This window comes from Canis lupus, chromosome 18, assembly GCF_003254725.2.
Source record: "Canis lupus dingo isolate Sandy chromosome 18, ASM325472v2, whole genome shotgun sequence".
Classification (NCBI taxonomy): domain Eukaryota; kingdom Metazoa; phylum Chordata; class Mammalia; order Carnivora; family Canidae; genus Canis; species Canis lupus.
This window is the reverse complement of record NC_064260.1, coordinates 37,555,136-37,579,540: the sequence shown is the minus strand read 5'-3', so window position 1 is coordinate 37,579,540 and position 24,405 is coordinate 37,555,136. Positions and strand designations below refer to the sequence as shown.

The window sequence follows — 24,405 nt, the reverse complement described above, 5'->3', positions numbered from 1 at the left end:
ACAACATAAAAGCAAGAGGCAAGAAATAAAATGGTATATATATGTATGGAAGAAAACTCATACTGTTACCTAATCTAGTAATGAAAAAATAATCTGTTTGGTTAAGCATTTACAAGGAATGCATCTACATTTTTAGGAGTTTCCTGGTAATTATAAGAACTCTGGTCTTTAGTGGACAAAAGAAAAAAAAGAGGAAGACTTCATATATAAATTTAAAGGTCAAATAGCTTTTAAAAACTTTTTTGATTTCTAATCTTGACAATGTGAATTTTATTTGATTTAGCTCTCACTAGTTCTATAAGGTAAATTACAACTTCATTTTGTCTGAAATTTGGAGAAAAAAACAATAACAAAAGATGTAGGGATTATGAAGGTTAAAATGTGACAGTAATCTTTCATCCAAAAAAGTATTTTCCTACTACCTTCAAGCAAAATCTATTTTATTGTACATATACTCAAGGTTTAGGAAATATTTGTTATTTTATGCTCTTTCCCCAAGAAGCCAATTTACCAAGCCAGAAATGTTTTTTAAAATAAGGATTATTGGGTAGCCCCAGTGGCTTAGCGGTTTAGCGCCGCCTGCAGCCTGGGGTGTGATCCTGGAGACCTGGGATCGAGTCCCGTGTTGGGCTCCGTGCATGGAGCCTGCTTCTCCCTCTGCCTGTGTCTCTGCCTCTCTGTCTCATTCTCTGTGTCTCTAATAAATAAATAAGATCTTTTAAAAAATTTAAAAAAATAAAATAAAATAAGGATTATTAAAAGTATACAAAATTATGGAAAGATTTGAGAAAAAAAGTGTTATAGTGCTACATTGTAGGTATAGTTGCACAGATGTCCCATAGATAAGAACATATTGTATTTTAACTTTTCACTATCTTCTGGTACACCAATATTTCATAGAAAGAAAATGTTGGGGACCCCTGGGTGGCTCAGAGGTTTAACATCTGCCTTCCACCCAGTGCGTGATCCTGGAGTCCCAGGATTGAGTTCTGCATCAGGCTCCCTGCATGGAGCCTGCTTCTCCTTCTGCCTGTGTCTCTGCCTCTCTCTCTCTCTCTCTCTCTCTGTGTGTGTCTCTCATGAATAAATAAATAAAATCTTTAAAAAATGTTAAATTCTTAACATCCATGTTTGATAAGTGTTGTTAAGCCTATTGTCTACTAAGCTACTATTTTGTTTATACATTGAAATGTACAAAAGCTCCTCACCCCACCCTCCAAAAAAAAAAAAAAAGGAAAAAAGGAAGGAGGAAAAGACGGGAAGGAAAGAGAAAGACACGGAAAATGCTCCATATCTGCATAAATACATTCTCTGGACTAGACACTTAGATTTATTCTGTCATTATAGGTCTTACTCCACAATTTCTTTTTTTTTTCAAAAATCTTTTTTAGATTTTTAAATTTATTTATTCATGAGAGACAGAGAGAGAGGCAGAGACACAGGAGGAGGGAGAAGCAGGCTCCATGCAGGGAGCCCGACGTGGGACTGGATCCCTAGTCTCCAGCATCAGCCTGGGCTGAAGGCAGCGCTAAACCGCTGAGCCACCCAGGCTGCCCCTTACTCCACATTTTCTGCACAGGCAGTGGGCTTCAACAAAACCAAGAAAAGACAACTTCACTCCTCTTCATAGTTGCGATTGCTTCTTAATTTCCAGACAATATCTCAGAAGTCTATCAAATGCTGACAAGTCTGCTGGAATAATGCGCCAGGAGGTTGCTGGTCAATGCTGGGAGGTCACCAGGATAGCTCTCCAAAACCAGATAGCTCAGACTGTTAGGCATTTTCAACCTTAGTATTTTTACCAACCCTTGCTTGTCACTCTCAGGAGCATAGAAACTTCTAATGACTCAGAGAACCACAGTGAGTGATGAAATTTTCATACAATTTGGGTTTTCTGTTTTTTGCCTTTTTAAAGTTTATTCTCTCCAAACCCCAGAGAACCCACAGAAGAGAAAGCAGGAGTTGTAGCTACTTTGGTGTGTATTGTGTGCACATTATGCCCAGTTCCCCCAAATTATCACATGTATTATAGTTACTAACACACTTTGGAACCCTATCACTCTACACACATTAGATAATATTCCTCTGTCAATTGCGGCAAATTTGTCACGGTTGTAACCGTGGCTCCTTTTCCAGTGCAGTATCGAATACGTGCACATCTGCCCTTGACGCAGATCCTTAACCAGCAGGTGGTCTGCAAGCCCCATCCTACTGGAGTTGTCAGCTCTGAGATTCATCTTCCTGGGGTCCGTAGGGTTTTCTTCATCAGGATCGTGAACGTCTGCCTCTATGGATAGACGGTTGGAGGATAGATTCTTGACTAGGGCATTCACTCCGCTCCCATTCTCGGCTTCTTCCTGATTGTCATAGTCGTAGGACCCGCCCCAGCTGCTGGGAACGCCAGAGTCGCCCAAGTCCCCTTCTCCGCACCCGCCCGCGGCATTTCCCGAGCGACGGAGCCGGTGACACGCTGCAGACGCCCAGCTGGAGCCTCCGCCTCCTCCTTACACACGCCCTCCAGGCGGGGACCCAGGGCATCCGGGAGGCGCGTCTTCGCCCACTTACTTGCACCCCGGGTTCCTGCGCAAGGACGGGGGCGGCCTCCTTGGCTCCCGTCCGAGGCCCGCCTCCCGCTCCGCCCGCCGCTGGCTCGGCCTCGCGGATTCAGGCAGTGATGGCCGCGAGCGGCCTGGTGAGTCCGGGCCTGCTCCCGGTCGCCGCGACTCCGAACCACTAGGCAGGGAGCGAGCGCGGGCTCCCGCGGCCCGATCGCGGCCGGGGATCGTGCACACTCCGCGCGCCAAGGTCCACATTCACCCTTTCCCGCGCTCCGCTCGGCGGGAGCGCGGCCAATCGGCTTCCGCAGTAGCAGAGCAGCCGACCAATGAGAGCAAAGCGACTCGGGATCTCCACGCCCATTGGCCAGAGGCACTGACACTTGCGCGGAAGGCGGAATTCCTGTGGCGGCAAAGGCCTTCCCCCCACCCTCACCCCAACGCAAAGTCGCGAGTCCTGCGAGTCCTGCCGGGTTTGGGACGAGCTCTTCTTCGGTGAGTTATCCCTTTGGATCTGCAGCTGATTTAGAGTTTAGAGAAAATTCATTGTCAGGGACACGATGCCGGAAAAACTCAGGCTGGGATGGGGGTGGGGGGCAGGGAAAATAAAAAAAACATACTGCTGTTTCCTTAAAGGCTGGAGGTCTGGCCCTGGCAACTTAGAATAAGATTAAAAAAAAAAAAAAAAGAACAGAATAAGATGATGCAATGTGCATTTCTTTTGCAGTGCCCAAGGGGAGAGCGGATTCTAATTTTTAAAACTGATGTGCTTTATAAGACCCAATGTTAATTAACTTCGTGAAAATGTTTCCTAAGAACATTCCCCTGTGTCTGAATGCTGTGTGTGACAAATCATGTCAAGTGTGTTTTCAGGAGTGAGCCTCTTTCCAGGATAAAATACTCAATATTCTAAGAGACAAATGAAAAAATGATGATTATGTTCTCAAGCATGTTCATCATTAAGAGCGCGGAAGCCATCTACATTCACATAGATTGCTAACTACATTAATAGGACTTATCATACTGTTTTCATCCACATAAATTCACTATCCCAGCAAACTTTGCCCAGGGACATGAAAATTGCAAATATCTTTATTGCTTATTCCAATAACTTCCTCAAAGACGCAAACGCTCTTCCATTGAAAACATCAGAGCACAGCTTACATCCCAAACCTTCTTGAAAAATCCTTGTCTGTCGTCCACCAATCCTAAACTGTTACCCAGTGTTTACCCTATCCTAAACATTAAAGACCCCACATTAAAGACCTGCCTTAAACCAGAATTCAGAATCTCAATAAATAGCCCAACCTTGCTCTCCCCTTTTGAGACACTACCAAAATTCTGCTCCCCTAGAACCTCAAGAAGCAGTAAGCTTAGCTTTGTCTTATCAACAGATGGTTCTTTTTTTTTTAAATGTTATTTATTTATTTATTCAGGACACACACACACACACAGAGGCAGAGACATAGGCTGAGGGAGAAGCAGGCTCCCCGGGGAGACCCTGCTGAGGGACTCTATGCTGGGGCCCCAGGATCAGGCCCTGAGCTGAAGGCAGACGCTCAACCACTGAGCCACCCAGGTGCCCCTCAACAGATGGTTCTGTTGGGATTTCTGGGAGCCAGCATTTGACATCCTTGGAGGCCCCAGCAACATCCTTGGAGGCCCAGCAACTGGCTCCAGTAGTCAGTTTCTGCTGCCACAACTCCAAATCAGCGTTCCTCTGAGTCCCTTGAACTTTCTCTCCGTGCTCACTGAACTCAAAGGTGGGAAAAGTGAATCTGGCATGAAGTTCAGCTCCAGCGTTTTCTGTTGTTGAGTTTCCCCGAGTGCTGAGTTTATTTTGTCCTTGGGAGTAAAGATACCGTTTAAGGCATCCTTCTGATTACCTGACCAAAACTTGAAAAGATCTAATCTTGATCAATCCCGCCTCGTTAGCAATGGAACAGTTGGTCTCTCCCCTTGTCAGCTGTGGCTGTACTTGGTAGGAGAAAAGATCACCGGGAGGCAGGCGTCTGCCTCTCAGAGGGCTGGGGGGGGGGGGCGGGGACACGGAGTCTTGGGGGAGGACCGAGGCCCCCCAGGCCTGCTCCGCGGGCGCCCAAAAAGCAGGGGCGGGGCTGCTGGAAGCCGCAAGGGTTGTGAAAGTGGAAGCGGCCCGACGGCCGGCGCGGAGACCTTCCCGAACCTCAGCGGGGCCTCCCGTCCGGACCAGCCTCCCGGGAGAGCGCGGCGGCCTCGGCGACTTCCCAAAGGCGCGGACCCGCGCTGGGCGCTGGATTCAAGTCCCGGGTGCTGGGCTGCGGAGGTGCTGCGGGCCCTGGAGCCGCGGGTGAGCGCGGGGCCTGCGGGGCTGGGCGGGGGCGCGTGGGGCCCTTGCAGGAGGCCTGGGGTCAGCCGGGGATCTGGCTCTGTCCCTCCCACGTGCTCCCCAGTGGAGGGAGAGAAGAGGGAGAAGGGGGAGAGGAAGGGGCAAAAGGGGAGCTGGAAGGAGGAGAGAGAAAGGGAGGGTGGGGAGATGGGGGGAGGGGAAGAGCCAGATGGAGGGGAGGGGGAGAGAGGGAGAGCCAGAGGAGGAGAGAGAAGGAGAGGGTGGGGAGAGTGGGGGAGGGGAAGAGCCAGAGGAGGAGAGAGAAGGGGAGGGTGAGGTGGGGAGAGCAGAGAGGATGAGGAAGGGTGGAGAGAGAGGTGAGTGTGGGAGGAATTCTATGGAGAGCCCCAGGTAGGCAGGAAATGGATGGAGGACAGTTATGTCCTTACCTCCTCACTGAAGATGGGGGGGGGGGGGGGCAAGTGGTTTAGCTGAACCTTCTCCAACCCTAAGAGGAGGCTGGAACCAGATGGCTAGCTGAGGACACTTCATATCTGCCTTAACGTGACTCACACTGGATACTAGAAATGATGTTGCGTGTGTGTGTGTGTGTGTGTGTGTGTGTGTAATGGTGGGATGTTTTCTTAATCTCTTGCCCCTTGCCACTGTGAATGCTCAAGTTTATCCCAGTCTAGTGCAAGATCTACATTTCTTTCCATCCCCTTCGTTTCCCTTTTCTGACCCTGAGTCACTTGGGTCCTCTCTCAAAGTCCCTAAGATTGGGTCGTCATCCAGGGACACACTGAAACCCCAGAATCTCTTAGTTGTTGGGCAGTTCTTGCCCTCAAGGATCTTACAACACAGCCCAATGATATGTATCGACTTTTGCTTCCCTAGTCCTCCACTGTTTGAAAAGTATCCCTGTGGTAAGTATATTGATATTGATACTAGTAATAGTAATATTTACTGGTATGTGAATCAACCTGTTATGTGCCAAGCAGTGTTCTAAAGGCTTTTCTTTTTTTTTTCATTTCATTTTTTAAATAATAAATTTATTTTTCATTGGTGTTCAATTTGCCAACATAGAGAATAACACCCAGTGCTCATCCCGTCAAGTGCCCCCCTCTGTGCCCGTCACCCATTCACTCCCACCCCCCGCCCTCCTCCCCTTCCACCACCCCTTGTTCATTTCCCAGAGTTAGGAGCCTTTATGTTCTGTCTCCCTTTCTGATATTTCCTACCCATTTCTTCTCCCTTCCCTTCTGTTCCCTTTCACTATTATTTATATTCCCCAAATGAATGAGACCATATAATGTTTGTCCTTCTCCGATTGACTTATTTCACTCAGTTCCATCCACGTTGAAGCAAATGGTGGGTATTTGTCATTTCTAATGGCTGAGGAATATTCCATTGTGTACATAGACCACATCTTCTTTATCCATTCATCTTTCGATGGACACCGAGGCTCCTTCCACAGTTTGGCTATTGTGGCCATTGCTGCTAGAAACATCACGGTGCAGGTGTCCTGGCATTTCATTGCATCTGTATCTTTGGGGTAAATCCCCAGCAGTGCAATTGCTGGGTCTTAGGGCAGATCTATTTTTAACTCTTTGAGGAGCCTCCACACAGTTTTCCAGAGTGGCTGCACCATTTCACATTCCCACCAACAGTGTAAGAGGTTTCCCTTTTCTCCGCATCCTCTCCAACATTTGTGGTTTCCTGCCTTGTTAATTTTCCCCATTCTCACTGGTGTGAGGTGGTATCTCATTGTGGTTTGATTTGTATTTCCCTGATGGCAAGTGATGCAGAGCATTTTCTCATTTTCTCTAAAGGCTTTTCATGCATTGTATTTTTTAATCTTCACAACAAGGATGGCAGGTTCCATCTCCTCCCATCTTAGAGGTGTGGACAATGAGATAGACAGCAGCCAATTAACATGCCCAAGTTCAAGCAACTCGTCAATGTTTTGAACCCAAGTGGTCTTATAAAAACTCATGGAGGCGGCACCTTCAGATTCTTTACCTCATTTTACAAACAGGAGAGTTAGGCTTAAAGGCCCTAGATTTTCCTGGGTAGCTTATTACCAGTAAAGAATGAAGCCACAGGGGCACCTGGGTGGCTCAGTGGTTGAAAATCTGCCCTTGGCTCTGGTCGTGGTCCTGGGATCAAGTCCTGCGTGAGGCTCCCCTCAGGGAGCCTGCTTCTCCCTCTGCCTATATCTCTGCCTCTCTCCCTGTGTCTCTCATGAATAATTAAGTAAAGCTTTAAAAATAATGAAGCCACATTTCCTGCTCCACAATGAAATGGTTAGGAGAATAGTCAAGTGTTTAGAGAACTTGTACTGGCAAGAAACAGATGGGCCAGAGCGCAAGTTAAACAGCAACACAAAGCAGCAGCCCAGGAGGTGAACATTCTGCAGGCAGCTCTGTTCTCTTCAATGAATCAGGGCTTTTTCTAGAATAAAAGAAAGTTAAGAGACATAATAATTAAAGACAACTTGTGCACCTCAATTGGATCTTCGTCTGAATACATTAGTATTGTGATTACACAAGAGAAAGTTCTTAATGTGTAAAGCTGGAAAGAGATAATTAGGGATAAAATGTCATGATGCCTATAAGTGTAATATAATCTAGGAAAATCAAGAGATGGTGCAAATTTATCAGAAAATGAATAATCATCAATTCTATGTGATAGGCATATGGAGATTTATTATACTATTCTCTTTTTTAAAATTTTGTTCCTATTTGAAAATGTTCATAATCAAAAGTGTACTCTGGAGCTTTGTGATCTTGAGTAAATAGTTTAATCTCTCTGGATGCTCAAGTTTTTAATTAGTAAAATAGGCATATTATGAGTTCCACACAGAGTTGGAGGAATTCAATGACATAATTTATATAAAAATGCACTTAGGATAATGCACATGTAAATCATGTGCATACTCCATTTGTTCATGGGATCTTTACAAATGTGTCTTTATTGAGAGTTCGCCACATGCCAGGCGTTGTGGTACATGTTGGGATACTGAAAATAGAAACCTGCTGTCCTCTGGCTTTTGTTCTACTTATGATGAATGAAGATTTTGCTGTTTTACTTTACATAGTTCATTCTTTTCCAAGGAGACATCAGAGGAAAGGCAAAAGAAAAATGCCTCTTTAAACAACAACAACAACAAAAACCAAGCAGCAACTAAACTTCCTGACTATCTTCCCAGGCACACCCTCCTTCCAAGATTATTTTGTCTTTATGGTTCTTTCCCCATCCCTTCCCTTGTAACCTTACCATCCCTGTGGTGTCACCACCTGAAATGAGGGCCAGATTTTAACATCTAGTGTAAGTAGAACACACTTGAATTCTCAAACTACAAACCCACCTGTGGGACATTTGTACCTGCCTTTTTTTTTTTTTTTGAAGATTTTTATTTATTTATTTATGAGAGACACAGAGAGAGAGAGAGAGAGAGGCAGACACAGGCAGAGGAAAAAGCAGGCTCCCTGTGGGAGCCCAGTGTGGGACTCAATTCCAGGACCCTGGGATCACGGGATCACAACCTGAGCCAAAGGCAGACATTCAACCACTGAGCCCCCAGGTGTCTCTATACCTGCATTTGAATTCCATCTCTGCCACGTGGCTCTGGCCTTGAGGGTCACCTGCCTTCTCTGAGTTAGTATTTTCTTCACCTGCAAAAAGCAAATATATCAGCTTTGCATGGTATCTGGGAGAATCGGCATGTGGAAATGATTTCTGTAAAGTATTTTGTATAGTACCTGACACACAGTGTTCTAGGAAAGGGAGCTTTTATCGTCAAGGTGATTGTTGTTGTTGGATGAACTGCCTACTTGCCGCGTTAACATCTCTGAAGAGACACTGGAGCCGAAGGGGATGGGTGGGATGTGGGGTCCCTGTCAATGTTAGCCTCTGTACAATTAACATAGCTATGAAAATACTACTCTAACCTGAACCTTTCTGAAATTAGTGTTTCAGCTGAACTGTCTACTCATCTTCAAGTCATCATGAGCCCTAAGAAGCGCAGATCACAGAGGATCACATTTGATGAGAAGAGTAATATGAAGATAGAGCACTATTTTCCTCAGGTATGTTTGTAAATACTGTTGACGGAATGTACAGATATGACACATAGCTTTCCTTGACACTGGGTGTCCTAGTGCTTCCTGCTGAGAAACTACTTCCTTGTAGATTGAGGATATTACGTTAAAATCTTTCTCATCTGCTTTATTCTTTTAGTTTTAATACAAATCTTGGCCGTATCAAAACAGCCTTCAGGTAGAAATGGATCATAACACTTCTTGAACAACAACAACCAAAATTTACTATAATTATTACAGTCAACTACAGAATGAAAAAATTCATACTATTTCATAGCATGAAAATATATACTGCTCCAAATATGGATAATCTATTTGATCACAATAGTAACCTACATTTCTATTGTGCTTTCTAGTTTCTGAAACACATTTTAAAATAATAATCTTGGGCAGCCCAGGGGACTCAGCAGTTTAGCGCCACCTTCAGCCCAGGATGTGATCCTGAGATCTGGGATGGAGTCCCACATCAGGCTCCCTGCATGAAGCCTGCTTCTCCCTCTACCTGTGTCTCTGCCTCTCTCTCTCTCTCCCTGTGTCTCTCATGAATAAATAAATAAAATCTTTAAAAAATAAAATAATAATCTTTACCATAAACTTGGTAGGCAAGGAGGGAGGGTTTTATTTTCCTCAATTCATTTATGAGGAGAGAGAAATGACTTCTTGCTGGAGACGGAAGTGGTGGGAAGCCTTGCACTTATATTTACTGACATTAAGTCAGGGCTCTTTGTAATAATGGGCCTCTGTTATCATAGCAAACCGTCATAGTCTTTCCTGAATCTGAAATGCTCGTTGGATTTATCAAGAAGAAGTGTGAGGGGATCCCTGGGTGGCGCAGCGGTTTGGCGCCTGCCTTTGGCCCAGGGTGCGATCCTGGAGACCCGGGATCGAATCCCACATCAGGCTCCCGGTGCATGGAGCCTGCTTCTCCCTCTGCCTGTGTCTCTGCCTCTCTCTCTCTCTCTCTCTCTCTCTCTCTGTGTGACTATCATAAATAAATAAAAATTAAAAAAAAAAGAAGTGTGAGAATTTTGAGAATTTGAGGATGCACCATAAAAGCTTTCATTTGATTTCTTTCATCTGGTTGTAACTCGGATATCCAGGTATCTAGGAAAGCCAAAACAAGCCTTGTTATACTTTTCTTTGTCCTACATCGTAACAAGCCAGATAATAAACTTGTACTAACCAATTCCCTTTTTGAAAATGTATCTGCCCAAGAATCTTTTGGATAGTTGGAAATCTATTACAGTGTTCCAACAGGACCTGTGACAGGGATGTTTTTGACAACATTGGGCTGAAGAGATGATCTTTGAGAGTTTGTTATGTTATGCCCAGAGTAAACTTATATTATCTTCGGTTCCTTTTTTTTTTATCCAGAATGTTAGTACCATCATAAAGAAGGAAAATAAAAATTAATCTGTTAATGTACTGGTCATCGTGCTAGGTATTGTCACACATGACATTACACCCAATCTTTGCAACAATCCTGCCTTATTTCCCTTACCAGCAAGTGACATTGCCACCATATGAACTCATATCTGTTGACACCTGTGCCATGATGACCATGACTTGGGGAAGATGCTTCACTTAGGTGTAGAAATCAAATGCTCTTATTTGGAGGGGGGTGATTTCTGCTATTTGATGAATCCTCCTTGTGTAAGGTTGTATTCATAATTTTAAAACATTTCACATTTATTTTTAGGTCAATAAAAACCAAGAGAATAATTCCAATACTCCTCAAATGAAGATGGGCTCTAAAAGAGATCCAAAAGATATAACTAACACCCAGGCTCAAGGACTCAAAGACCAGACTGTGCCCCCAAATAAGACAATTTACATCACCTTGAATGTAAGCCACAGGAAACACGTGCTCACGCATACTGGAGGGGATAGCTTATATGGAGCACTCAACACCCTAGAGGCTGTCAAAAAGGAGATAAAAACTCAGCAAGGCAAAGAAATGCTAGTGCTTGGCACGGAAGGTATTGAAGGATACATAAATCTTGGAATGCCCCTCAGTTGCTTTCCTGAAAGTTGTCGTGTGCTAATCACATTTGCCCAGAGTAAAAGTAGGCAGAGAGAAGGGAGTCTGGTATCTGGCCGGCATGGCAAGGTATCCTCTGATTGTGTCAAATTTTATATTCACGCGATTGGGAAGAGCAAGAAGAGGATCATTAAGCGCGGGAAACTTCACAAAAAAGGGTGCAAACTCTGCGTCTACGCTTTCAAAGGAGAAACCATCAAGGACGCCGTGTGCAAGGATGGCAGGTTTCTCTCCTTTCTGGAGAAAGAAGACTGGAAACTCATCAAGAACCTGGACTCCATTCTAGAAAGCACACAGACCGTTGACAACCTAGAGGGCGAGCTCTTTGAGGTGGAAGTTGAGAAAAGAACAGGCTCCGAAGCAGGAGCTGCTCAGAATTTGGAGTCCCAGGAAAGAAACATTTGCATGGTGAGAGAAGAAATTGTGGCTCAATACCCCAGTCTGAAGAAAGAAAGTGAAAAAGTCAGAGAAAACTTCAAGAAAGAGTTGGAACATAAAAAGAGCAAAGGGTCCTTATTTAAACTGCATAAGGTAGAGTTTGGGAAACTGACAAAAAACTCTACCCCGGTTAAAATGCACAAGATTCTTTCCCATCTGAGTGATTCCGTGGGTTACCTGACATGGAACAACAATGGAAATAGGGGTTCTGCTACCTGCTTTGTTTTTACTAAGTTGTTCATTTTAACTTGTCGGCACGTGATAAATGACATCGTGGGTGAAGGAATTGACCCCAGTAGGTGGGCAGACATAATTAGTCAGTGCGTAAAGGTGACATTTAGTTATGAAGAGCCCCCCGAGAAAGAAGAGAACTGCTTCTTCATTGAGCCCTTGTTTGAGGTTTCTGATGCAACTCTTGATTATGCCGTTCTGAAACTGAAGGCAAATGAACAACAAGTGCCTTTGGGACTCTATCATAGGGTTGCACTTGCACCGCTTAGTGGCCTGATATATATCATCGGCCATCCGTATGGAGAGGCAAAGTCTAGTGACGCTTGCACTGTGATCCCTCTGGATCAGCGAGTAGGAAAATTTCAGGACCATCTTCAGGCTGGAGAGGGAGAAGGCCGCGATTATGGTATGCAATATATCCATATGTACACCCAAAGAAGCTTCCAGGACATAGCTCACAATCCGGATGTGATTACCTATGACACCTCTTTTTACTTTGGGGCTTCTGGCTCCCCGGTGTTCGATGCAAAAGGTTCACTGGTGGCCATGCACACCGCTGGCTTTGCTTCTAATTGCCAGACTGGGTTATCTCACATTGTTGAGTTTGGCTGTACTATGGTCTCCATCCTTCGTGATATGAAGCAAAACCACAGACAGTGGTTTATAGAAGAATGTATAAGTCAGGAAGATGTGGAAATGATGAGTGTTGAGGATTGAGGATAGTGAGAATTCAGTGTGTTTACACACTTGAAGGGGATTACCCACAGCATTGTTATTCCATAGGCAGTGGGGATCATTTCCTAAATTGTAAAATGGTTAATTTCATTTAAAAAATTACTGTTGTGGAGCACTTACTATGCACCATTGCTCAAAATACATGAAAACTAAAATCCTAACAAGTGGACTGTTACCCCTATTTTAAAGTTGAGTAATGGGAAGAGCGATGGGATTACGACACTAGCACTAGTGTCACTGTTGTGTGTGGGTTTTTCCCCCCTATCTTCTGTGTCTTCCTCTAAGTTCAGTTGCTTGAAGGCAAGATGTAACATTTGTTCATCTCATGATCCCCAGTGGTTGGAAGGTGGAAAGTAAGTGCTTAGGAAATGTGTGGGAGGGATCCCTGGGTGGCGCAGTGGTTTGGTGCCTGCCTTTGGCCCAGGGCGCGATCCTGGAGACCCGGGATCGAATCCCACGTCGGGCTCCCGGTGCATGGAGCCTGCTTCTCCCTCTGCCTGTGTCTCTGCCTCTCTCCTCTCTCTTGGTGACTATCATAAAAAAAAAAAAAAAAAAAAAAAAAATTAGGAAACGTGTGGGTCAATCAGTAGCACCACTCAGGGCTGCTGTTAGTCTTAACTGAGGAACTAAATGCTTGGTTAGAAACAATCTTACAGGGATGCCTGGGTGGCTCAGCTGTTGAGCATCTGGCCTTTGGCCCAGAGCGTGATCCCAGGATCAAGTTCCTGCAAGGAGGGAGCCTGCTTCTCCCTCTGCTTGTGTCTTTGCCTCTCTATGTGTGTCTCTCATGAATAAATAGATAAAATTTTTTAAAAATAATCTTATGCAAAATCTTTAGCATTTCCAAAATCCTCATATTACTAAAACTCAGGACATATGTGTTCTACAATTCAGAGGGTAACATTGCTCTTCCTGTATTTATAGGCTATTAGGGCAAAGAGAATATCTTAAAGATCATAGGATTATGATCTTATGTCCTTGTTTTTTACCTTTTTTGTCCTAGGATTGCGTGCAGCACAGCACATTACATTTACTTGTTATGCCTCCTGAGGCTCCTCTTGCCTGTTGAAGTTTCTCAGACTTTGACTAGATGACTTTGACAGTTAGGAAGAGACTTGGTCAGGTCCTTCTGTAGGAATTTGTCTGATAACTAGACTGGAGTTGTGGGGTTTGGAGAGTAAAGCCAGGGGGGCAAAGTGCCTTCTCACCATATCATTTCAACGGCACATATTATCCACATGATTCATGACTTGGTGTTGGCTTTGAAATGCTGGCCAAAGTGGTGTTGATCTCTGCAGTAAAGTTGCTCTTTCTCCATCCTTTCTATTATGTACTCATTGGAAGGAAGTTTTATGCACAACCCACACCTAAGGAGTGGGGAGTTGTGTTCCCCTTCCTTATGTCGGAAACTCCTGTGGTATCTACACATTCTATATGGAGTCCTTCTGCATGGGAGATTTGCCTCTTCTCACCCACTTATTTGTACCATATGAACTCATAGATCTACCTGAGTTGTAATCCAATACTACCTTATTGTGTTGGCCAAATTGTTCCAGCTTTGGTCATTGGGAGCCCTTGGGTGGGTTCTTGTGCCCCCTTTGACATATTTTATTGGAGTATTGTTTGTCTCCTAGTTTTTTTAGCACTTTTAAGTTGCAGTCCTATAAGATGCTCCAGGCTCCTCCTATATATTTCCCACCCCAACCATTTCTCCAAGGAACCCTGGTTGCTTTTAATGGAGAACAGTGTTAGAAACCAAGATCTGGAGGCACCTGGGTGTCTCATTCGGTTGGGCGTCTGTCTGCCTTCAGCTCAAGTCATGATCCCAGGGTCCCAGTACTGAGCACCTCCTCAGGCTCCTTCCTCGGGGAGGAGTCTGCTTCTGCCTCTCCCTCTGCTCTTCTCCCCACTTGTGCTCTCTCTTGTGCTCTCTCTCTCTCAAATAAATAAAATCTTAAAAAAAAAAAAGATAAGAAACCAAGTCTAGGCACTAGGTATGCTTGTTGCATTTGGGTGTTATTTCTTTTATGCTCACTCAGCAGACAGAGAAAAGAAATATGTGTGTGTGTGTGTGTGTGTATTAACTCATGTACAGTCATCCTCCCCAGTACAGTCTTGGCTTTGCTTTCTGGGGCTTCAGTTACCTGTCTGTGGTCAAATGCAGTCCGGAAGCAGATGATCTTCCTTCTGACTTATTGCCAGAAGGTCAATGGCAGCCTAACATTGGGTCACAGTGCCTATGTCATCCGCCTCACTTCATCCTATCAGGGAGGCATGTTACCATCTCATATCATCATAATAAGAAGAAGACTATATGGTACAGTAAGGTATTTTGAGGGGGGGGCATTTACATAATTTTTATTCCAGTACATTGTTATAGTTGTTCTTATTGTTAATCTCTCACTGTGCCTCATTTACAAATTAAACTTTATCACAAGTATGTGCATATAGGAAAAACAGAGCATATATAGGGTTTGGTACCATCTATAGTTTCAGGCATCCCCTAGCGGTCTTGAAACAGATAAAGGGGAGGACTACAGATATATCTAGATAGATACCTATATAGATATATATGTCTACAAACATTCCTGTATGTAACTATCTATATGATAATAAATTGAACATTCTTACTGATGTCTCCCACTCCAGTCCAGTACCACATGGATCATTTTTTGCCTCCGCCGTTGACCTTATCCGTGAACTCCTAGGCCAACAGTGAGAAACGTGGCTCCTACCATCTCCCATCCACTTAATTGCTTAATTCAGTATTCATACAAAGTGGCATCAGAGTTGTTCACCTGCATTGGGGTGGGAAATAACGTTATCAACTACAATACAATGTATGGGTGTCGTCTCTCTTGCCTTTAGTCTTGCAGACTCTCTCCCAGAGTCACTGGGGTCAGCACCTATCCTTCCTCACCATCATGTGAGGAGTTTTGTACATTTACAATGCAGTAGGGTTCTCTTGTCATAGTCTGTCCTCTTTCCTTTCACTTCTCAAACCTAAGTGATATTTAAAATTTGCATACATTGGGGCACCTAGGTGGCTCAGTTGGCTAAGTGACTGACTCTTGATTTTGGCTCAGGTCATAGTGTCGGGGGTCCTGGGATCGAGCCCTGCTTCGGCCTCCACACTCAGTGCAGAGTCAGCTTGAGGATCCTCTCCTTCTTCCTCTGCCCCTCCCCCTGCTCACAATTTCTCTCTAAAAGTAAATAAATGAGTACTTCTTTTTAAATTTGCATGTATCAAGGTTCTCTGCCCATGCTGGGAGTTCAGCAGGCATTAACAAGTGCATGTCATGTCTCCACCATTACAATATTGTATAGAATTGTTTCTCCAGCCTCAGAGTCCCCTGGGTTTCATCTGCTTATCCCTCCCTCCCCGCCCTGAGTCCCTGGGGACCACGGATCCTTTTACTATCTTTATAGTTTTGCCTTTTCCCAGAATGTCAATGAAGCGGAATCATATGGAGCCTTTTCAGTTTGACTTCTTTCACTTAGCAATATTTAACTAAGGTTGCTCTGCTTCTTTTGATGGCTTGAGAGCTCACATTTTTTTTTGCCACTGAGTAACATTCTGCTGTATGGACACACTGCAGTTTGTGCATTCATTCACCTTTTGGAAGATATCTTACTTGCTTCATTCAGTGTTAAGTGATTGTGAATAAAGCTGCTATAAGCATCTGCATACAAATATTTGTGTGAACCTAGTTCTTGACTCAATTGGGTAAATACCTCACAGTATGATTACTAGACTGTATGGTGAGATTGTTTTTAACTCTGTAGGAATCTGCCAAACTGTCTTCCAGAGTGGCCATGTCATTGTGCCTGCCCAGCAGCAGTGAATGAGGGTTCTTGTCTCTTCACATCCTCACTAGTGTTTTGTGTTGTCAGTTTTTTGGATTGTAGGCCTACTAATAGTGTTGGAACACCTCGTATTCTTTAGGGGATTAATGGGATTTATTCATGAAATTTGAGCTGCCTTGGATATATCAGATATCAGTCTGGATTCTGTCAGAAGAATAAAGCTACTGAATTATCTTTATAGTACTTGTGGTCTTGGAACTTCTGAAATTAAGAGAGGAGACTAGAAACACAGGGAAATATTAGGCAGAACTCCCTTATAGGAGGAAATAGATTGATATTTGGGTAACATAACAGAAAAAGTTAAAGATTGTAGTGGCTTGAACTGGTTTCCCGAAAAGGTATGTCCAAATGGTAACCACCAGTACCTGTGAACATGGATGTGACTGTTTTGGAAATAGAATCTGCAAGATGTAGTTAAGTTGAAGATCTCTAGGTGAGACCATCCTGGGTTTAGGGTGGTCCCTAAATCCAAAGACTGAGGCCATACCTTTCCTTACCAGGGAAAGAAGAGAGAGGTTTAACACATACTAGAAAGAAGGCCTTGGGGGTGGGGGAGAAGAAGAAGAAGAGGAAGATGTGCAGATCTGAAAAGCCCCGAGGTCTGTCCAGTCCCGTGATTCCACTAAACCTCGGGACTCTGTCCAGGGTGCTCACTGCAACTACCTTTGGGACAGCTAAAACACAAAAAGTCACATGGCCGACCACAAACTACCACCAACTACTCAAACCAAAATAAAAGCGTGTTGTGACCTCTCTCTCCATCCTCACCCCTGATGCCCTGAGTCCTCTCTACCAAAACCTCAGCTGCTGAGAACCACTAGAAAGATAATTAGAGATGAAGCTGAGATCACCCTGTCCCCCGGAGGGACCAAAGGCCATATACACTTATGTGAATACAAGAGGGAGGACTCAGACTTACGGCCCTGCTGAAGTCAGGCACCCAAATCACCAAACTACCTTGTCCCAGAAGAGGAAAAAGGTTCTGGGCCCAGGAGCATGGGAAGGTTCCAAGGACTGAGGGGTGGAGCTGAGGCATCTTGTGTAAGGGCAGGAGAGGGTCCCTGGGCCCTGATGCTTCCCAGACACTGAGAGATATACCCGACAACTCTGGGGCTTAGGTGCTGACCCTGGAGTGAGAGGACGAAGGAGGGAACAGTGACAACTCTGTGTTCTCTCCTCCTCTGCCCTCCCTTCCCACTCTCTGTAACCTTACCCCACCACCCTAAATCTCTTGGGCTCCTGGATGGAGCCCTTGATTTGCATTGCCCTTGAATGGGAAGAAAGGCAGTTTAATTAAAGTAATGAGGGTTAGGCAAGATTGCGGTTAGGGGCGGGCACCTGGGTGGCTCAGGGGTTCAGCATCTGCTTTTGGCTCAGGGCGTGATCCCGGAGCCCTGGGATCCAGTCCTACATGGGGCTCCCCACAGGAAGCCTGCTTCTCCCTCTGCCTCTCTCTGTGTGTTTCTCGTGAATAAATAAATCTTAAAAAAAAAAAAAAAAAAAGATTGAGGTTGGGGAGGAAAACTGAAGTAATCCTGTGGATGGCCGCTTTGGATGGATTCAAGGTATTGGTGTTGGGGAGTTGATGGGATGTATCCCTGCTCTTCCCATCTCCTGAGTGCCACAGAGGATTCTCGTGTGAACTGCTTCACGTGGGACATGTAGCTTGTCTCCAAACCATTTCCCTGCCCCCTCTGACGATTCCAGCAAAAACAATATAGAATTTCCAAAGAGTAAAGGAAAATCCCAGTTTTGGTTAAAGACAGAAAGGCAGCTGCAGCGCCCAGAGGGGCCATTTCCTGGTACAACGTCGCCGCCTGCCGGATGCAGCCACTAACGCAGCCCTTCCAAGCAAAAGCCAAGGTTGACCTGTTGCTAAGCCTGGCTGGGCTGGAGCTGACCTTCAGGCCTCAGGAAGTCCCTTCCACCTGGTGTCTCCCTTGTAGGGCAGTTCGACTGGGACTCATTTACTAACAGAGGGAGGATCCAAAGGCCTTGGAAGTCAAATACAAATGGTTTGTATGTTCAGGTGCTCAGAGGGGCGGCCTGGCTTAGGCATCATTCTTGCATTTTACATGAAAAAGTGGTGATTGCTTTATCCCCTACATCAACATCTGGATTTTGTTGTTTCCCTCCAGGGAGAGGGGTTCCCTTTTTTTTGATAGAGTGCAATCAAATCATCTTAAGTCAGTCAGGGACAAAACTCACTTGAGATTGAGCCACAGGAGGCTCTGTCTACCTCTGGTCTGCTCCACTTTCAGAATTTAGTCCCAACTGAAAGCTAGGGATGTTGACTGGTGCCATGTCCCCTTTCAAATCCTGAGGTCCAGTTTTTATCTCCTCAGCTCTGTAAGTCTTCAGAGAACTCTGCTCCCACTTTTCATTGATTTAAGTGAGGGAGCACAAATATAATTTAGTACAATCATTAAGGATCTAAAGAATATAGGAAAAATGGTCTCTGTCATATATGCATTTAATTTATCAGTTGACCCCTGCAGAAAGCTAGTAAGCCTGAAGAACAGCTGTTGACTTCCGCAAAGTCAAACCAAGTGGTAGACCCAACTGCAGCCTGTGTGCCACTTCCGATATCACAGTGAGATATCTCTGCTAGAGCAAATTAGCACTGCCCCGGGTACATGGTATGTGGGCAATGACTGGATTGATGTGTCCTTTGCTGCCACTGTGACAGCAAAGGGGATCATATCTGATCATGATCAGAAAAGGGGATCATAAGCAGTTCAACTCACATGGAATAGATGATAGTATATATATGTATTTTTAGTTTTGCCCAAGAATGTATTAACACTCTCTTCTTTTGATAAAATACAGATAGAAAAAGTCTGGTCTATTTGTACTTCCTACAGACCATCATGTTAATCCACGCTGTCAGTGGTATGCTAATCAGGCCAGGTGAGCAAGAAGTAACCATGACATTAGAAGTCATGGTAGACACACATTTCACATGGTAGGTCAACTCAATGAAGAGTCAGCAGCCCACTAAACCAGGACATCCGATCCAAAGCAAGAGAAAAATTATTGAATCTTCTGTGCCTCACTCTGAAGAAGGAGGTGTGCTGTCTCTTTAGTTTCTGGGTCTACTATTTTAGCCCGCTTACAGGGCAACAGAATAGGCTGCTGGCTTTAAATGAAGCTAAGATTAGGAAAAAGGTCTACAGACTCTGGCTATGGTAAAACAAAAACAAACAAAGGCAGTGCTGTTACAAGGCACAAGTTCGGGAGGTTCCAAAGACCTCCTGGTTCAGTAATTTTATAAAAGATCCATAGAAGTCAGAAAACTGCTATGTTCATGGTTATGGTTTATTACAGTGAAAATATACAGATTGATAATCAGCAGAGGAGTGAGACTTATACAAGACATGCAAGGCTCAACCTTAAGAATTAATTGATATAATTTATTGATGTAATAGCACCAGTATGGCAAAAAAGAAAAAAAATTATATTATCATATCAATAGATGCCTAAAAAGCATTTGACAAATTCCAATGCCCATTTGTGAAAACTCTCAGCAAACTAGGAATAGTGGGAACTTCCTCAGGTTGATAAAGAACATCTACAAAAGCCTACAGCTAATGTGTTTCATGGTGAGAAATTTGATGCTTTCCTGCTAAGATCAGAAACAACGAAAGATGTCTGCTTTCACCTCTTCAGTATCATACCGGAAGTCTTACCTAATGCAATTTGACAAGAAAAAGATGTAAAAGTGATACTAATTGGAAAGAAAGAAATAAAATTATCTTTATTCACAGATGACCTGATTGCACTATGTATAAAATCCCAAAGAATCAATGACAACAAAGCCTCCTGGAGCTAATAAGCAATGATAAGAAGGTTCCAGGACACACAGTTACCATACGGAAGTCAGAGACTGTCTTACACATCAGCAATGAACAATTGAAATCAGAAATTTAAAACATAATACAGTTTACTAATAAACTAGAGAATTCTACCAAATTTTTAAAAGAAGAAATAACACCAATATCGTACAATCTTTTCTGGAAAGTAGAAGAGGATAGAATGCTTCATTTTATGAAGCTGCTATTTTCCTGATACCAAAACCATACAAAGATAGTTTACAAAGAATGAGAGAGAAAGAGCGAGAACCACAAACCAACTATCTTTCACAATTTTATACACCAAAAACCTCAAAATATTAACAGAATCCAGCAATCTACTAAAACCATTTGTCACCCACGACTAAGTAGAGTTTATTTCAAGGGTATAAATTTGAAAACCAAAAAAAAAAAAAAAAAAAAAAAAAAAAATTGAAAACCAATCAATGCAATCTACCATATTAACAATCTAAGGAAGAAAAATCACATGATCGTTATCAATTGATGCAGAAAAAAGATTTGATAAAAATCAATAAATATTCATGACAAAAATCTCTCAGAAAAATAGGAATAGAAGAGAACATCTTCAACTTGATAAGGAACATTTGAAATAAACAAGTACTGGGGTGCCTCGGTGGCTCAGTTGGTTAAGCATTGGACTCTTGATTTTGGTGTAGTTTGTGATCTTATGGTCGTGAGATCAAGCCTGGTGTTAGGCTCCACACTGGATGTGGAGTCTGCTTAAGATTCTTTCTCTCCCTCTGCCCCTCCTCCCTCCCTCCCCCTTTCTCTCTCTTTTAAGATTTTATTTATTTATTCTTGAGAGACACTGAGAGAAAGCAGAGACATAGGCAGAGGGAGAAGCAGGTTCCCTGCCGGGAGCCTGATGCAGGACTCCATCCAGGGACCCCAGGATCATGACCTAAGCCAAAGGCAGATGCTCAGCCACTGAGCCACCCAGGTGCCCCTCCCTCCTCCCTCTCCTTAAAAAAAATAAATAAATAAATAAATAAAAAGGAAGGAAACAACTACAGGTGATACCATTTTTGACAGTGAAACACTAAATGTTACCTCTCTACGATCAGGATCAAGGCACAAGAATGCCCATTCCCACCACTATATTCAACATAGCCCTGGAAATTCTAAGAATTATAATATGGTCAGAAAGGGAAACAAAAAACATAAAGATCAGGTAGGAGGAAATAAAATAGTCCCATTTTCAGACAATGTGGAAAACTCCAAGGAATCAGCAAAAGAATTCCTAGACTTACACTTGGACTCATGTAAGGTCACAAGATACCAGGTAAGCATACAAAAATCCATTGCGTTTCTTCATAGCAACAAACATGAGGTCAATAAAATGACAAATACAACACCACTTACATGTACTTCCCCCAAAACCAAAATACTTTGGCATAAGTTTAACAAAACACAGATGCTGAAAGCTACAAAACACTAATAAAACAAATCAAAGACCTAACTGGAGAAGCATATTGCATCCCCAGATTTGAAGACTCAGCAATAGCAATAGCTGTATGTCAGTTCTCCCCCGACTGACATACAGCTTTGGGACAATTCCTTAAGGAATCCCAGCATGTATTTTTTTGCACATTCAGACAAGATTATCCCAATATTTATATGGGAATCAAAAGAACTGGAATAGCTACAACAATTTTGAAAGAGAAGAATGAAGTGGGAGGAACCAGTCTACTCAACTGATAACAAGACATCATAAAGTTTATTCACCAACACTATGTGGCACTGATGAAAACTCAGATCTGTGGAACAGAACAGAGAAACCAGAAACAGAGCCACATACATATGCCCAACTGGTTTTTGACAAAGATGTAAAAGCAATTCAAAGAAGGGAAGGTAGCCTTTTCACCAAATGGTGCTGAAACAATCGAACATCCATAGGCAAAAAATAAATAAAAGGAAGAAAGTGAGGGAGGAAGGAAGGGAGGAGAGGAAAAAAAAAAGAGAAGAAATTCTACCTAAATCTCATTCTCATACAAAAATTAACTAAAAATGGATCATAGATTTTATTTTTTAAGAGATTTTATTTATTTATGAGACACACACAGAGAGGCAGAGATGTAGGCAGATGGAGAAGCAGGCTCCCTGTGGGGAGCCCGATGCAGGACTTGATCCCGGGACCCCAGGATCACACTCTGAGCTGAAGGCAGACGCTCAACCACTGAGCCACACAGGCGTCCCTGGATAATAGATTTTAAACATAAATTGTAAAACTATAAAAACCTCCAGGAGAAAATATTCAAATAGTAGGGCTAGTCAAAGAATTCCTAGAATTGATATGGAAAAGGGAAACCACAGAAGGAAAGTTCGATAAGTTGGACTTCATCAAAATTAAAAAGGTTTGCTTTGTGAAAGACCTCACAAAAAGGATGAAAACACAAGCTATAGATTGATGGAAATATTTACAAACCACATATCCACCAGCGGGTTATTAGGGTTATTAGCTAGATGTATAAAGAACTCTCAAACTTTGACAGTAAAAAAGAGAAAAAGAAAAAGAAGAGAAAATTAATGTAAAAGATATGAGCAACTGTGTCCTTAAAAAGGATACATAGATGCCAAAAAAACTAAACAAATGACCTTGTAATTGTACTCCTGAGCATTTATTGCAAAGAAATGGAAACTTTATGTTCTTGCAAACATTGGTATGTGAATGTTCATAGAAGTTTATTCATAATAGCCCAAACTAGAAATAATTCCATGTCCTGCAGTGGGTGAACAATATGGCACATTGGTACTATGGGACGCTATTTAGCAATAAAAAGGAACAAACTCAGGATACTCAGCGGCTGAATGTCTGCCTTCTGCTCAGGGTGTGATCCCAGTCCAGGGATCGAGTCCCACATCGGGCTCCGGGCGAGGATCCTGCTTCTCCCTCTTCCTATGTCTCTGCCTCTCTCTGTGTGTCTCTCATGAATAAATAAATAAAATAAAATCTTAAAAAAAAAAGAAACATACTCTTTATATACACAACAATCTGGATGGATCTTTAGAGAATTATGCTGAGTAGGAAAAACTAGTCCCAAGAGGTCATGTAGTCTATGGTTCCATTTACATAACATTTCTGAAATGACAAAATTATAGATACAGGAATATATTAGGGATTGCCAGGGGTGAAGGACAGCATGGCAGGGGAGGATTGCTTGTAGCTACAAAGGGCCACATAGGGAATCTTTGTGGTAGTAGAAGTGTGTATTGTATACACTTGGTTACAAAGTATGTATTTTGTATACCTTGTATAATATACGGTACAGTGAAAATTGTATCAATAAAGGGACAGGATTCTGAGTGTTCTGTATCTTGACTGTGTCAATATCAGTAGGATACGTTATAACACTTTTTTAAAAAAAGATTTTATTATTTTTGAGTGATCTCTATATCCAATGTGGGCCTGGAATTTAAAACCACAAGATAAGGGACCCTTGGTTGGCTCAGTGGTTGAGCATCTGCCTTTGGCTCAGGGCGTGATCCCAGGGTTCCAGGGATCAAGTCCCCCATCGGGCTCCCCACAGGGAGCCTGCTTCTCCCTCTGCCTATGTCTCTGTCTCACTCTGTGTGTCTCTCATGAATAAATAAGTGAAATCCTTAAAAAAACAAACAAAAAACCCAAGATCAAGTCAAACCTATCTACTGAGACAGCCAGGCCCCCAGGTATGATACTTTTCTAAATATAGTTTTATAAGATGTTACCGTTGGGTAACATGGGGGGGGGAAGTACATGTGAACTCTGAATTCATAAAAATAAAAAAACTTGGGACGCCTGGGTGGCTCAGCGGTTCAGCGGTTTAGCACCTGCCTTTGGCTCAGGGCATGACCCCGGGGTCCCCGGATCGAGTCTCACATCAGGCTCCCTGCATGGAGCCTGCTTCTCCCTCTGCCTGTGTCTCTGCCTCATTCTCTGTCTCTCTCATGAATAAATAAAATCTTTTAAAAAATAAAATTAAAATTAAAAACTTAATTTATAGAGAAGGCAATGCAGCTTCTGTCTGGCTCTTTGTGTTGGGTCATACTCATTTGGAACTCAACCTCTGCGCTATGAAGAAGCCAATCCGCAACGTAAGCCATCTGTAGGTGGTTGGGCACCTGAATTCCCGGATGACAGCCAGCATCAAGCACTAGAAGTGAATGAGCAAGCCTGCCCATGATCCCAGCCCCCCGCCACCCCTCCGTGTGGGGCAGAGCAAATACTTGCTGCTGTTTTCAGCCACTAATTTTAGGGTGTTTGATACAGAGCAATGGG

General features: G+C 43.4%; 1 protein-coding gene across 2 annotated transcripts; it reads left to right on the top strand.

The window, feature by feature from the left end:
• Positions 1–2,812: 2,812 nt before the first annotated feature.
• FAM111A (FAM111 trypsin like peptidase A) lies at positions 2,813–16,105 on the top strand. Of its 2 annotated transcripts, XM_035701967.2 has the most exons (4): positions 2,813–3,050; positions 4,768–4,884; positions 8,837–8,954; positions 10,666–16,105. In XM_035701967.2, exons 3-4 carry the CDS (start codon positions 8,874–8,876, stop codon positions 12,391–12,393), a joined length of 1,809 nt encoding a protein of 602 aa, XP_035557860.1. In that variant the 5' UTR covers positions 2,813–3,050; positions 4,768–4,884; positions 8,837–8,873; the 3' UTR covers positions 12,394–16,105. The 2 variants fall into 2 exon arrangements, with proteins under 2 accessions (XP_035557860.1, XP_025308095.1); XM_025452310.3 differs by lacking the exon at positions 4,768–4,884.
• Positions 16,106–24,405: the final 8,300 nt, after the last annotated feature.